The sequence below is a fragment of the Galleria mellonella genome, unplaced genomic scaffold (assembly GCF_026898425.1).
Source record: "Galleria mellonella isolate WM207_F2 unplaced genomic scaffold, CSIRO_AGI_GalMel_v1 utg184, whole genome shotgun sequence".
In the NCBI taxonomy this organism is placed as follows: Eukaryota; Metazoa; Arthropoda; class Insecta; order Lepidoptera; family Pyralidae; genus Galleria; species Galleria mellonella.
The window spans coordinates 8,120-24,068 of record NW_026442025.1 but is presented as its reverse complement, the minus strand read 5'-3'; the positions used below and the strand labels follow the sequence as shown (position 1 = coordinate 24,068).

Here is a 15,949-nt window from a genome sequence, read left to right as displayed (position 1 = left end):
ATCGTCGCGGTGACACATTAGTGCGGCCTTTAGCTGTCGGTGGAGGCGTTCCACCATGCTATTCGCCTGGTAACTGCGGATGGTAACTGGTTATCCGCAAATGCGATGAGTCACAAAGTTTGATAAGTCGATTAAATTGATTAGACTCAAATTGGCGACGTTGATTTAAAGTGATGTTTTCGAGTACCTACACCAAATCGTGCGAATCAATTAGCCAGAAATGTTTCAGCAACCGTTTTGGCAGTCATTGAATCATCGGCCATAGTAAATATCTAAATGTATTTCTTCCTCTTTCAATCCTAGAAAATCCCTTCGCTACAGACAATTTCAACTTCAAATTTCAAAATAAAAGCTAACATAGAACATGGCAAGGAAATATTTTATTATCTGAGATAGAATGTCTGCGTCCGTTCTCAAGATGATGAGTATAGTAAAACTGCCACAGTTGCCCAACGCACAGACCGATATTCTGACTTAATAAATACCCCTATTGAAATGCAAAAGTTTCATGTTGATCATATAAAGATATGAAGAATTGAAGAACATTTATGTTCACTTACTATTATTAAGAATAATCAATAGAAGACATACAACAAAATATACCAACATCATCAAAAGAAAGATATTTACTTTTATATATTACTATTAATTTCGATTTCTTGTTCTTAGTTTTAACTTGGTATCTATTTCTTTGCATTTGATTTACTGACTGACATTTCCATTGTATTTGCAATGAACAAACGTACTAAAAAAAATGTATTTGCAATGACAGTTTGACTGTCAATTTGACATTTATGCAGACGGGTAACTGTTTGCTTGCCGAATTATACTTAACCTATTCGTATTATTTAATTATTTCGAATAATAGTTTTATTTACCTATCTAAGATGCATGGAAATGAATCTGAGTATTAACTTAAACCCTATAGGCTTTTTTTAATATTTATCTTTTATCTGAAAAGTGTGTAAACTATGCTCAGAGCAGTTTCAACAATTTATATCGAAGGCCAGGCCCTCGAGCTTCTCATCAAAAATTCGCGAACGAGAAGGGATGTTTTTAAATTATTTCGTAAGTGAAACATTGTTAGCCTTATCTTTAAACGATTAATATGATTTTTGACGGGCATGTTTTAAATTAGGTTCAAGTTTTGTTAATGGGAACCCCTAGAGGCGTTCGACTTTTCTTTACTTATCCTAGAGGTGATCTTTATGATTTAATTGACTGTTTTTATGTACTAAATTAAAAAAAAAATTTTTGCCTATTTGTGGTTCTTGTATAGCTTTATTTATTTTCAAATAGGCTTAGATAATTCCATATAATAGGCTGGAAACAAAGAAACATTGATAAATAATTTATTTATGCAGGCACAAGGCTGCTGTCCACATCTGCTGCTCTGCACAACACACAGGTGAGCTACTGGTTGCTATATGTTCAGTATGAATATATGTATTGGTTCTTGTGCAATCAACTGATCACTGTTCATTGTAATTTTTAAGCCTGCAAGGAAATTAAGGAAATATAAAACGGTAATATTTTTTATTAAATGTAATTAATTTTGTTCCTGTAAATTGACTGAGCTTTGCTCCATACATTGCTGAAAAATCTTGTTTAACTGACAATGTATCACTTAATATGTATACATTTTTAATGTAGATGATAATCTTTACCACATAGACTGTGCTGACCACTGATGGAGCACGATTGGATAGTGCACGAGCACAGGGAGAGTCGTTGGCCACACCACCCCTCCCTTCCCAATCGCCGCCGCCGCCTCCGCCACCGCCGCCACCACCACCCTCGCGTCGCTCATGGACAGTCGCTGCCACCACACTTGCTATCACAGCCTCACTCGGAGGGGTAAGCTTTATATTACTGGTGCAGTGTACCCATATTATCATATTATGTGTGGGTACAGGTAAGGTACATGTTTACATGTTACTGTACTTGTATAAAGAGCTTTATGTCAATTCAATTACATGAATTTTGTTAATTATTTATTTATTTATTAAAATTACTACTAATAAATTGAATATATTATAATTATTATTACTACATACATTTTAGATTTAACAAATGAGATTTGTTCAAAGTTCCTGCAAAGAATTCAAAATGTATTACATTTTTGACAATATATTCAAGCTGTACAGTATGGGAGACTCAGGTGTACCACAATGGGTATACAGGGTGTCTGGTAATGAATGGATAACCTAGTTCAACTTATGGTCGTCCTAAAAAAATATGAAACAAAATATATCATAATTTTTTTTTATCTTATTTTACTGTCCTGATCACTATGACCAGAAGTGAATGAATTCTATTGGTTTTTTGTTGTTTTATTATTATATACTAACTGTGCTAATAGATAGAAAGAGAATAGTATGACTAGCTATTGCAGTTTTTTTTAATACCCAAACTAATTTATTTTGGAAAAATATGCAAAAAAATTTTTTTAAGCAAATTTTAAACCTCTAAGTTATAAAAAAAAATTATGAATACATGGGTGACCAATAATTTTAAAATAATGTCTGTTTCAAGTAGATTTTACAATGGTACAATTCATAACTATCTATCATAAACTTATTGCCATTTGTGTAGAAAAGGAGAAAATTTGACTAAATAACAAAATTTGTAATATGGGAATATTTTTTTTTAAATTGAAATGTATCTCCATCATTGGGGTGTCATAAAAAACAACATTTGATATTCAAAATAATTTATTTTACATATATTTACAATAAATGTAACTATGTTAATTCTCCGTAATGTGATGTACCTATTGAAATAAAATAAAAATAAATGCTCAAATTGTTTTCCTCCCACTCTTATGCATGCCTTGCATCTTCGGATAAATGATCTTCTGAGCACCTGAATTACCGGGGAATTTAACAGGGCAAAGCTATTTGGTGTTTCTTCAAAATGATCTCCCCAATTTATTAGAAGAGGTTTCCGAGGAGCTGAAGAAATCGTATTGGCAGGCTCCATTTTCATTTTTACAAATCTAAAAATATCTTGTACATAAGTGATCAATTCATTTAATAACTGTTGATTTCCTTACGGGTTATTTTCAGCAGATAACATTCCCAATCCAGCAGTAGAATCATAAGAATTGATAAGGGTTTTTTATTCAAACATGCTTGGAAATGTAAGCATTATTTTGACAATCTTCTTAGAGATAAATCAAAATTGCCGTACTGGCCATATACATGCGGGCAGCGGCCGGCAAAAGGTGTATGAAAATCCATATCTGTTGTGTTTTGCGGCCAGATAAATTACTATGTAAACTCATATCTGTCCTATAATTTAAAAATGGAATGACCTTTTATTTCGAAACATGGTTACCAAGGAGGTAACTAATAAAAGGTTTTATTTAAATTTCGAACTGGATTGCAAATAGAAAGTTGTTTATTGAAAAAAAAACAAAGGAACATTATGGCGCGTGAAAAATTATTACTGTTCGTTATTCGTCAGTGAACTTAAAAAGTAAAATTGTGTTTTTGATTTCGGCGCATTGTTTGAGAAAATTACTATACAAGCCTTGGCCACAACTAGGCATTGATGGACTCACTTTGAATGTTCGTCCGTCAGTGCTTCAGTTGCTGGCTGCTGCAGTAATGTACCATTTAAAAGTATTGAATTTTTTTTTTTTTTTTTTGCAGGTGTACTTTTATCGCAAGTTAAGTGAGAAGGATTCTCCTGCAGCCGGCGACGGTGAGTTATATTAGCACATCTTTATAAAGTTTAATTAGTGGTGCGTCTCAGCAGGAACATATTACACTATCCACCTGGCGCAGGCGGCGCGAGCGGCGTAGACGGCGCAGACGGCGCGGCGCCGGAGCCGGCGGCGGCGGAGCTGCCGGAGCGCGTGGACTTCCTGCTGGTGGGCGCGGGCACGGCCTCGTTCGCGGCCATGCGCGCGCTGCGCGGCGCGCGGCCCGACGCCAGCGTCCTCATGGTGGGCGACGAGCGCGAGCTGCCCTACATGCGGCCGCCGCTCAGCAAGGAGCTGTGGCGCGAGCCCGGCCTGGCCGCCGCCGCCGCCGACCCCGCGCGGCTCGGCGCGCTCACCTTCCGCCAGTGGAACGGCAGGCGTCGCAGGTTTCCGCTCTCTATCTTGTATTTACTCCTCCCTTGTGCACTAATTTTTCTGCGCATCTCGATGTAGCGAGCGTGCTGCGACCTCCCACTCGATGGAAAGCGGTATACATAGGACGGGAGGAACACCGTGTCCCCGGAGCACGCTGAGGCGTCTCGGGATTCTCCTGTAATTTTGTCGCTATGTTCCACGTGCTGAAACGAAATTAGCCACGCGAGCACAGACGTACTTCATATACATATATTACAAGGGCACGAGTGTGTATATATGCGCGTGTGGTACGCGAGTGGTATGTAACGTGGCGCGCGTGTGTGTGGCGCAGCGTGTCGTACGAGCCGGCGTCGTTCTACGCGCCGGCGGCGGCGCTGGCGGCGGGCGGCGCGGGCGCGGCGGTGGCGCGCGGCTGGCGCGTGACGCGGCTGGACGCGGCGCGGCGCGAGGCGCGGCTGGAGGCGGCGGCGGGCGGCGGCGCGGCGGCCGCGCGCGTGCGCTACGGCCGCGCGCTGGTGGCCACGGGCGTGCGGCCGCGGCGCGCGCCCGCGCTGGCGGCGGCGGCGGCGGCGGGCCGCTCGCTGGCGCTGCGCGGCCTGCGCGACGCGGCGCGGCTGGCGGCGGCGCTCGACGAGCCGCGCGTGCGCCACGTGCTCGTGCTCGGCGGCGGCTTCCTCGCCTCCGAGCTCAGCGCCTCGCTCGCCGAATGCTGTCAGTACTTTTTTTTTTTTATATTTTCTTTGTACAGCTGTACTACACGTACACAGTCACGTAGCATTTCCTGATCGATCGAATCGTTTACGATCACATATTGTCTATTTCCCGCAGTGCGATCGAGTGGTAAAACGGTGACGCAGGTGTTCCGCGAGTCGGCGCCGATGGCGAGCGTGCTGCCGCAGTACCTCGCGGCGGAGACGGCGCGCCGCCTGCAGGCCGCCGGCGTCCACCTGCTGCCCGACAGTGAGTTGTTTGTCACGCGCCGCGCATGACTCCCGTTAACTTACCGAAGCTTTTAGTTACTTTCGTCAGTACGAATTCCTTCATGTTAATTCATGTAGTGAACAAATAATTATTCTAGAGTGGTTCATATCGAATCCAGCAATTCTATAAAAAAAACTAGCTGACTCCGTAAACGTTGTTTTACCTCTTATTGGGAAATATAAAAATCGTGATTAAAATATAGGAGTTGATCGTAAAACGATGAAAATTTAAAGTTGTATGTATTTTTCAATGCTTAATCATAATAAAATAAAAAGGGAAAAAATTTTGGGGAGGGTCACCCTTATCATTGAGGAGTATGAAAAATAGATGTTGGCCGATTCTCAGTCCTACCCAATATGCACACAAAATTTCATAAAAATCGGTAAAGCCGTTTCGGAGGAGTTTGGTAACAAACACCGTGACACGAGAGTCTTATATACAAAATATAAGATATATTTTTAGTAGAAATAGAAATAAACAAAATAGTGGTGTGAACTGAGAACGCGCTGGTCTCGGTGCGGCAGCGGAGGTGACGGGCAGCGAGGTGGCGGCGGGCGGCGTGCGGCTGCGGCTGGCGGGCGGCGGCGCGGCGGACGCCGACCTGGTGGTGGAGTGCGTGGGCAGCTCGCCGGACGACGCGCTGGCCCGCAGCTCGGGGCTGGAGACGCACGCGCAGCTCGGCGGGCTGCTGGTCAACGGCGAGCTGCAGGCGCGCAGCGACGTGTTCGCGGCCGGCGACGTGGCCTGCTTCTACGACGCGGCGCTGGGCCGCCGCCGCCTCGAGCACCACGACCACGCCGTCGTGTCGGGCCGCCTGGCCGGCGAGAACATGGCCGGCCTCGCGCCGCCGCGGGCCTACAAGCACCAGAGCATGTTCTGGAGCGACCTGGGGCCCGACCTCGGCTACGAGGTAAACTCAAAACGCCAAGAGGTAGCAAACATGTAGACAAACTCCCTTTGGTATTTGTAACATTAGTCACGGTGTACGTACTAACGATTGTTAATCGTAGAACTTATGAGCGTTCATAACTTTTACCAAAATGTGGCAAATGTACAATCATGTGTAAATTTTCAACTCTGTACCTATCAACTATAGGTAGATATATAGATAGATACTCTTTATTGTTTCCTCCAAAAGATTACAATAGTAAACTTATTATAAATACAAACAATTACAAGAAATAATCACAATGAGAAAACAATGGGCGACCTTATCGCTAAGAGCGATCTCTTCCAGGCAACCTTTGGATGGAGAGGAGTAATTATAAACAAATTATAATTATAAACTATATTGTGCTTTGCAATTCGTTTGAATACGTAATACATTATGAACGTTCATATGCGACAAACCACCAATTCCTTTGAGTACAAATTTTAATTTAAATTCAAATAATTTTTTTTTTTCAAATACTTTTTTTTTTTTTTTTTTTTTTTTTTTTTTTTTTTTTTTTCTAAACGATACTTTGGAACATCAAGTTTGTATTTGTACCTAGTGATTTGAATAATCATAAGATTACTCAAATCGATGTTTTTTTATGAAACAGTTGAATTGATTTCTGCGTATATACAAAAAGTTTGCGTATATGTATTGTATAGCTACGGCAAGAATTTATTAAATTATACAATTTGATTTCAGGCGATAGGCATAATAGACTCCAGTCTCCAGACCGTGGGCGTATTCTCAGCTGAGGCGGTGAAGGACGCGGCGGTGACGGCGCGCTCGGCGGCAGCGGACTCGGACACGGCGACGGCGACGGCGACGGCGACGGCGACGACCGCGGGCGGCGGCGCGACGCCGAGCGAGGGCGGCGCGGCCGGCGACGCGGCGGCGCGGCGCTACGAGCGCGGCGTCGTGTTCTACTTGCGCGAGAAGCGGGTCGTAGGCGTGCTGCTGTGGAATCTCTTCAACCGGATGCATGTCGCTAGACAGGTCTCTATTTGCCGACTAACAGTGCCCTGTCCGATGATTATTAATGTCCTTGACTATTCATTTCGGATAGGGAAGAAAAGTTCTTGAGTGACGACCACACACGGGTAAACGCAGTGCAGGACGACCCCCCACTAGATGGAGTGACGACTTGAAATGCGGTGCAGGGAGTCAGTGAGATGCAGGTGGCTCAGGGCCGTTCCTTGCGGCAGTCTATGGGGGAGGCTTATGTTCAGCAGTGGACGGAAAATGGCTGAAATAATGAATGATGATCTATATATGATGATGATGTGATGAAATCATCGATTAGGAGAGGTGAGTTCATGTTCATGATTAGGACAAAAAAAAAAAAAACAACAATTCATGTCATTCCTTTGTATAATATGTAAGTGGATACGATACGATACGATACGATACGATATCGTTGTTGTTGTATGTTGTATTGTGTATTGTTTATGCGTAGGTTCTGGCGCAGGGCGAGTTTGAAGACTTGTTCGAGGTGGCCAAGCTGTTCTCTTTGCACGAGGAAGACTGAGGAGACAAATAAATAAAATATTTAGCATTTACTGTAAATAATAATAATAATACATTCACACACTTACTGATATATGTGTTTTACTTACCGCATCCATGTTACCTGCCGACTAACCACCGCTCCCCTCCACATTTGGAGGATTGTTAGTAATGGGGACTAGTAGCCCCATTGCTAGCAATATACCCTAAAAAAAAAAAAAAAAAAAAAAACATTTATCCATTAATTGATTGGGATTGGTATCCCCGCTCGTGCCATCAGTTCCAAGTCTTTTGCTTGGGTAACTCTGTCCCATTCGTGTATCAAAAAAAAAAAAAAAAAAAATCTATCGTCTCGGCCGTCAGGCGAGCTACGATCATTACGGGACGACTCGGTGCGACCGCGATTTGGCCTCCAGGGATCGGGTTTCTTGTCGGTATCATTGGTGAACTTGGCGTGTCAGGCGTCGCCAAGGTCGGTGCAGTGGGCGCGGTCGGCACGGCGCCAGGTGCTGCCGGCGACCACCTTCTGCTCCACCAGCCGCCGCGCCGCGCCACCTCCGTCTCCTTAGCGCGCATCTTTGCTTCCGTGCGTGCCAGCATCTCCTGGTGCTCTCGTTCCTCTCGCTCCTTTCGCTCGAGCAATGCTGCAAGCTCCTAATGCTGCGAGCTTCTCCTAGTGTTTTCGTTCGCGCTCCTCTCGTTCCCGTTGCTCCTTCTCCTCGTGCAACCATCGCGCTTCATTTGCAACGCATTCCTCCGCATGACGCTTTTCAGTTAACCACTCCAAGCGGCGGCGCCCGGTGCGCTGCTGGCGGCGGACGGTTTGCAGAATAGTACGGAACCATTATGTCGCTAGTGGCGCAATTCGAGAGAGTGTGAGTTCTCAACTCCAATATCAATCTATTGGAATTTATCCTGGAGTCATGATTGATGACTCCTTCTAAGGCACATAACGGTACGGATTCTGCAATGCGATTAATTCTACATTATATACCGAACAATCTATTCTTATATTATTAAACAACACAAGCGTTCATTCATTTAAAGACTTCACAGAGGCAACTCAAATCAACTCTTAAGACGTGACCGATAGATGGCACGATGCGAACAAGAAATTGGATGAACACTAACACTACGCTAATTTGAATGGAATGGTTCACTTTAAACTCAAGAGATGGCCCCTCTAGAAATCTATTAAACAAGCATCAATTTATTTAACGAGTTTACAGATACAACTCACAACTAATATCAACTGATATCAGATTTACATTTGGGTGTATTTAAATATGACTGATAAATGGCGCGATACGCGGTGCGAAAGAATGAACACTAGCGCCACGCTAATGAAATGGTTTACTTAAAACTCAAGAGATGGCGCAACAAGAAATTTGATCGTCGATATAATTGTCATGGTAAACTCTAACACATCTCCACACTGATGACTAAAAACCTTCGGTTTAGGTTAGGTTAGGTTAGGTTTTTTTTTTTTTTTTTTTTTTTTTTTTTTTTTTTTTTTTTTTTTTAAAAAAAAACTTTGTTTTCTGTCGCTGTGTTTTTTAATGCGACAACCTTCTAGTCTGTAAATTTGATATCTGTGTATTTATAACAATGGTTTTTTTTTTTTTTTTTTTTTTTTTTTTTTTTTTTTTTTTTTTTTTTTAATTTAGTGTATATAAAATTGTAAAACTATGTAAATATGAAATTGTATACCATGTGTATAACTGTGTATAAACCTTTGTCGTCTTAGTCAACTATTCTTGCTCCATTCTCTCTTGCCACGACCCTCAGCAGAGACTTTGCGAAGTTAAGGAATATATCCCTGGTTTCTTTATTCTCAAATATATATTCTATATTGCTTTCAGACAGTGTTGCATCCAATTTGAACTCGCAGTCAAACCGTTTTTTAGCGAATCTTTGGCAGTCGAAAAGTATATGCTGTATGGTTTGCGGGGTTTCACTGTCACATTGGCAGCTGGGGCTATCTATCAGTTTAAACCTGTGAAGATATGATCGGTTTCCTCCATGTCCGGTGAGAAGGTGAGTTATTGTATTATCTATTTCTATTTCCTTTACTATCTTATATGCTTTTCGAATATCTGGTAAGAATATTTTTGTTACGGCTGCTGTGTTGGATTCTATATATAATTTTTGGCACTTATCTAGTGATTTTTCCCTTAATACCTTTTTGGCGTACGTTAGAGGAAACCGATCATATATGGGCCTTGTCTTCTTTTTCAGAGCCGCTGTCTTGGCGAGGTCGTCCGCGCGCTCATTGCCAATTATTCCTGTATGAGCTTTCACCCAATAGAAGCATACTTTTCCACCGCATTGTTGGAGATTCTGAATTTTTTGCCGGATCTTCATGGTGAGGGGGTGGAGTGGACATGGATCTGCAATACTCTCTAAAGCTGATCTCGAGTCACTCAAGATGTTTGCAGTATGGAATCTCGACTTATTGCACATTGTCTCGATGGCTTTCAGTATGGCTGCTAGTTCCGCCTGGAAGACGGAGCAAAAATCTTCCAGGCGGAAGCTGGTTGAGTAGACTTCTTTACCATCGATCCAACATGTGACAGAACCGCCGACTTTACCCTCTATCTTGCTGCCATCAGTATAGAACCTCGGCCAGTTATTATCTATAACCTCATCTAGTTCGGTTTGACTGCTTATGATTTTAAAAGGAACTGTATTTCTATTGGTTGGATGTGGTAGTAAGGAGACCGGTGTGCGACTTTCAAATTCTCTGCCAGGCAGCGCTCCCAAGGGTTCTCCCTCTTAATTAAGTACAACTCAGCCTGTTCGATCGCTTTAATTTTGAGGGGAAGAATCCCCGCAAGCACCACGCTGGCAGAGAACGAGGTAGTTCTATGTCCTTTACATATTTTGATTGCGAAGAGCCTGGTGACTCTGTCAAGAATTTTCCCAACATTGTGATTCGAGGTGGTATGGGCCCAGCAACTGGCGGCATAGAGGATGGTCGGTTCTACAACTGATTGGTAAATTAACTTGAGGACACCGGGATTCAGGCCCCATTGAGCCCTGGCCATCTTAGACACTGATTTATATATGTTTAAAGCCTTTGCAGAGACAGCGCGAATGTGAGAATTGAAGTTAAGGTTCCGGTCTATGGTTAAACCGAGAACCTTAACTTCATCCCGCAGTTCAATAGATGTTCCGTCCATCACGAGCCTAGGAGTATGATACTTGAGTTTCTTGGTGAAGAGAACTGCTTGCGTTTTGTGTGGGGCAAATTTGAGCTTGAGCTTGTTGCCCCATTGAAGTATCTTTGAAAGCGCTTGGTTCAAGTTTCTCTCCACCTCCTCTCCAGTGCTACCCCGGGCTATGAGGAGTATGTCATCTGCAAAGGCTTGTATGTGTACTCCGTCATATTGGGAGGGTTCAAGTGCCTGATTCAATTGAACGTTCCACAGAATCGGTCCACAGACCGATCCTTGGATACAGCCCCTATCAGTTTTCCTGTTGACTGTTGCACCAGAGTAATTAATAGTTATTTTCCTTCCCGACAGATACGAGGTTATCAGTTGTAGTAAGTCCTTGTCGATTCCCATGGTATCCAGCTGTGTAATAATAGTGGGCCACCAAGCACTGTCAAAGGCTCCTTGGATGTCGAGGGAGGCAATGACTGCCAGTTGTTTAGTTTTTATGGCATTTTTAACTATGCTCAGTGCGTCGTAAAGTGCATCCTCTGTACTTCTTTGTGGAAGGAAGCCGTACTGGTTGGGGTGTAGAGAGCCCCGACCAGTAAGGTCCCACTGTATTCTCTTCACCATCATTTTCTCTAGGGTCTTCCCTAATAGTGAAAGAAGGCCTATGGGTCGATATGACTTGGGAATACTGTAGTCTTCCTTGCCAGGTTTAGGTATAACCTTTATATGGGCCTCCTTCCATACTTCAGGGAAGTAACTCAGGAGAAGGCACCGGTTATAGATCGCTAGCAATACTTCAGGACATGTCTTAAAGGCTTTTTGGCAGATGTCTGCAGTGAATGCGTCCGAACCTGGGGCTTTTTTAGAGTTCGCATGCTGTAATGCTGAGCGTAACTCCTGTTCAGTAAAAAGATCAATTTGCCTGTCGATGGGTAGATTCTTTGATGAGATTTCTATTGATTTTTGCCTGATTTGAGTATGTTCGTGATTGTCTTTTGTAGGATCATCTTCTGGAAAAAAGGTGTTGGCTAGGAGGGCTGCAGACTCATCCGCCGAGAGTGTGGTACCGTTATTGTCCGTTAGCAGTTTTTCGCGAACATCTTTGCTGTAGTGTTTTATGATTCTGTAGGATCTTTGCCAGATCGTTTCTCTTTCTTCACCCGTACAGAATTCTTTCCAACTTTTTGTAATCGCTTGCTGTATCTCCTTCTTATATTCTTCTTTTTTCCTTAGGTATTCTTGTACTACAAAGCTTCTAGCATTGGCGTTTGCCTTCTTTATTCTATTTCTGCTTCTCTTAAGTTCTGCTTTTAAGTTAGAGAGGTCTGAAGTCCACCACTTTGCAGTATTTATAGATTTTTTACTATATAGCTTGGGAATCGAGTCGTTGCAAGCACCGGTTAGAGCGTCATGAAATTTCCGTATTAAATTTTCAAGATCAGTAGTGTTATTTGTGTTCGATATTGTTTCAGTGGTGATGTTCTGTTGTTGGAGGTTATTAGTAAGTGCTTCTTCAAATTTGCTCCAGTCGGCTTTTGCAGTAAAGAATACCCGTGTAGACGAACCAGAGTGTGTATCAAGATTTGTAGTGGCTTTAAGATTAAAGGTAATCGGGATGTGATCCGACAACGAGCAGAGGCTTGGGTTTATTCGCCAGTCTGTAATTGTGTTGAGGATCTGTGACGAGCAGGCCGTAATATCAATGATGCTTTGGCATGGTTGTCCTTGTCGATACACCAGAAATGTCGGTTGCGACCCTTGATTGAGGACTTCCATCCCAAGCTCTGCAAACGTGTCCATTATTTTGCTGCCTCGTTCGTCCTCGGTATCACATCCCCACCACGGACTTTTGGCGTTGGCGTCACCCGCAATGAGGAGGTTGGCAGTACCAGTCGAGTCAACAATTTTACGAAGAGTGTTCATTGTTTGTTCAATGTTGTGCGTCTTGTCTAGGTAAACATTAACAAAAGTATACGTCACGTTACCAACGATGATTTTTAATCCAACCATGTCCTCTGTGGTCCAGTCTTGACTTTCTATTATGCGTATACTTGGATTTAGTATGACTATGGCTGCCCTTACCGGGTGGCTTCTGTTATGTAGCTTTTGTATGACTCGACTGTTACTACCAACGCTTAAGTACCCTTTGGAGCCAACGTAAGGCTCTTGAAGCAGCAAGACTGAGTAACCTTTCTGACTGGCTTCTCTCAGGCATTCTTGTGTGGCGGAATGTCCCCTCCCAAGGTTAATTTGTGCTATCTTGATTTGCTCCTGTGCATTTTGGGCGTTTGTTGCCCTGACTGTATCGACGCCCTTAGCAGTATAGGACAGCGGCCCTTGCTATTCCATCCCATTTCTGCCAGTCAGGGCAGTCTTGGCTGTATGCTGGATGAGGCTCAAGGTCTCTCTTTGCCTTTTTGCAGTTACAGCACTGAGAAGTCAAGTTCCTATTTGGACACACTCTGGTATCATGCTCTTGGGCTGTGCCCACATCTGATCTGCTCATTGCATTCAGCCGCCCTGTGATTATATCCCATGCATTTGTAGCACTGGGTAAGAGGCGACTGATCGACTGCAGGCACCAGTTGCAGGCCGATGTGAAGCTTTTGTCCTTGAACTGCTTTCCATATCGGAGGCGATACTTCCAGAATCACGTTCTTGATTTCCTGTGTTCTACCTTTGGTCCTACGTAGTGTCCTGACCTGCGAATTGGGAGGGAGGGAGCCAAGCAGATGTCGATTTTGGCTGGTGACCGCTTTCTCTATCTGTTCATCTGTGAGGCTATTTACTACTCCGACAAGCCTAATTTGTGGGTGTCTATCCCTTGTGCTTCTAGCCGAGATCTGTGAGCATTTTTGGCGTATCGCCTCCTGAAGGGCTCTGCGTTCTTCTTGGGACCCGCATGCCATAACAACCTTTTGGTTCCTGATCTTGGTTACTCTGTTTACGCCAATACCTAAATCGATGACGTTAACGTTCTGTTTTACCTGATTTATAACATCATCAGACGTTTTCCTGGGATCGGCCGATTCAATTAAGACCGCGTAATTTGGTTTTCTTAAGGCTTCAGCATAACTGCTGGGACGACGCGGTTTATTTTGTTGATCTGATTTCCTGATTTGGGTTCTATGATAGGTGCTAGAGTTGCAGTTGACGGATCATCCTGCTTCTTCGCATTTGGTCCGTTCACAACTACACTGGTCGCCTTAGCGTTTTCTTGTATTTTAGTCTGGACTTCTTTAATTTGCTCCTTTATTTCATTGAGAGCAACTTCGGTGTCAAGAGCAGTGCCTTGTTCGTGCATTATTGCCATGACTTCATCGTGTCTAGCCTCTTTCATATCTAGGATGGCAGTTTTTGCTGTGGAGATATCGGCTTTTATGGCTTCTATCTTATCATCGAGAATCCTATCCAATTGTTCTTTAGTGACGTGCGTTGCGGAACAGACTTCTTCCCGCTTAGTCAGCTCCGCCCTTAGATTGCGAATCTCCTGCATTATTGGGTCAAGAGCTGTAGCTGTGAGTGAGTTTAGATCTGTCTGTCCGTCACTATAGATTTTATCCGATTTGTTTCTCTCAATGAGGGCCTTAATTTCACTGAGCTCGCTGCGTACAGACGTGAGCTCCTGTTTATGTGCAGCGGACTCTGTCTCGATCTCCTTTATGCGGCGGGCCATGGAGTTACCGGCTATCCAAGCAATTTGATTTGCCGAGTCGATGGCTCTGTTTCTCATATCCGCAGTGACAGACTTGGCCTGTCTTAGGATTCTGACAATGCCCAATGCCAGAGTTTGCACGCGTTCCGAGCAGTCAGTTCCTTCTACTACAACATTCGACTGAGTACTTTGTGAGAGAGGTAACGAGATAGCTGCTGAACTATCATCAAAAACACTGTCGTGGCGGCTGAGGCTGGCGGAGTTTGAGTCTGTTATTGGTCTCCACGTTGGGAGAAAATCAGTGGATGAGGTACCTGAAGAAGGGGGAAGCCTGAGGGGCCGCAGAATCAGCCTTGCGAGCCTCGGCTGACTCCGACGGCAAGTTGACGGGTCGCCTGACCGGTGACCGTGCTAGGATCATTTTCAAGTTTTACGCTAACTGAGGAAGCAAAGGTGAGTAAGATGTTGACGGGGTGGGTGCTGAGAGGCAACACTATCAATTCCAGATCGAAAAAGGACGAAAAAGAAAATAAAAATTTTTGTCTCGAAAATTTCCACCTTATACGGTGAGAAAAATGGGCGGGTGGGCGGGCAAATTTTTCGCAAAAGTGCTCCGATGTGGACAAGTGTGGTGTCTATGCACTCGGGACGGAGCGCACAGCACGGGAAAAATACTAGAAAAATTCCAAAAGCGATAGGGGGGGGAGAAAATTGGGGAGAAATAGTACGATTACGAGTAGGTAAGTAGTCAAAATTCAGGGGGTTGACGGGGGTAGGGGTGATAGGTAGACGAACGACAAGAGGGGACGAAAACTAACTAATTCAAGAAGAAAAAACGACGAAAAAAGACAATTTACGAGATAATTTTTGAGATTTTTAAATAACAAAAAACTACTTGCAACGGGGGGTAGAAAGGGGTGAGGGGTGCAAAAACTATATTAAACTGTACGGAGCGACTAGACAACAACTTTGACAACGAGGGACAGCGAGAAAACAACGAAATTCCAGAAAAAATTTTTTTAACTATGATCGGTTAGGTTGGGTTAGGTTAGGTTTTTTTTTTTTTTTTTTTTTTTTTTTTTTTTTTTTTTTTTTTTTCCTATTTTCGTTGGTTCGCAGTGGTATGATATACTAACATATGCGGTAATAATCGCTAATTTCTTATCTATGTGTTTGCGCTGATGTCGACGGAAGGGAGAGCTTCCGCTATTAGATACGTGAGCTTCTCCCCACCGTGGACGTTTGCTAATGAATATGACAAGGTTCCCACATAGGCCCCTGCGGCAGCGGGGAATGGCAGACGCGATTTGATACGGCTATCCATACACCACATCCGCAGGATTACTCGAATGTCAATGGGGGAACAAGGTGAATTGATGATGATGAATGTGGTAATGATGAATTGACAACTATATACACGGACAATGGAATGGAGGTGAGGCGAGTGTGATAAATGTACTAGTGGGAGTTGAAGACTTGTGAAGGTGAGGTAATATTAATTAATTAGTGGACGCAAGTAGTCTGTCATGATCTTAGTTGGCCGTTGAAAGCTTTAAGGTTGGTGATAATGTGTTTTGCAAAAGTGTCGAATGAACTGATGGCCGATTCGTGTTTTAACAATT

At 43.5% G+C, this 15,949-nt stretch overlaps 1 protein-coding gene across 1 annotated transcript; it reads left to right on the top strand.

Moving 5' to 3' along the window:
- The first annotated feature begins 787 nt into the window (after positions 1-787).
- LOC113512211 (apoptosis-inducing factor 1, mitochondrial-like) lies at positions 788-7,597 on the top strand. The gene is made up of 10 exons (XM_052893756.1): positions 788-1,068; positions 1,365-1,408; positions 1,675-1,857; positions 3,657-3,708; positions 3,792-4,095; positions 4,416-4,795; positions 4,913-5,044; positions 5,590-5,975; positions 6,702-6,995; positions 7,456-7,597. The coding sequence occupies exons 1-10, from the start codon at positions 972-974 to the stop codon at positions 7,525-7,527; spliced, it is 1,944 nt and encodes a 647-aa protein (XP_052749716.1). The 5' UTR covers positions 788-971; the 3' UTR covers positions 7,528-7,597.
- The last annotated feature ends 8,352 nt before the right edge of the window (positions 7,598-15,949 follow it).

Coding starts and splice junctions, on each gene's coding strand:
- LOC113512211 (XM_052893756.1), top strand. CDS start 972: ATGCTCAGAGCAGTTTCAACAATTTATATCGAAGGCCAGGCCCTCGAG. Junction 3,709..3,791: donor TTCTCCTGCAGCCGGCGACG/GTGAGTTATATT, acceptor CACCTGGCGCAG/GCGGCGCGAGCGGCGTAGAC. Junction 4,796..4,912: donor CGCCTCGCTCGCCGAATGCT/GTCAGTACTTTT, acceptor TATTTCCCGCAG/TGCGATCGAGTGGTAAAACG.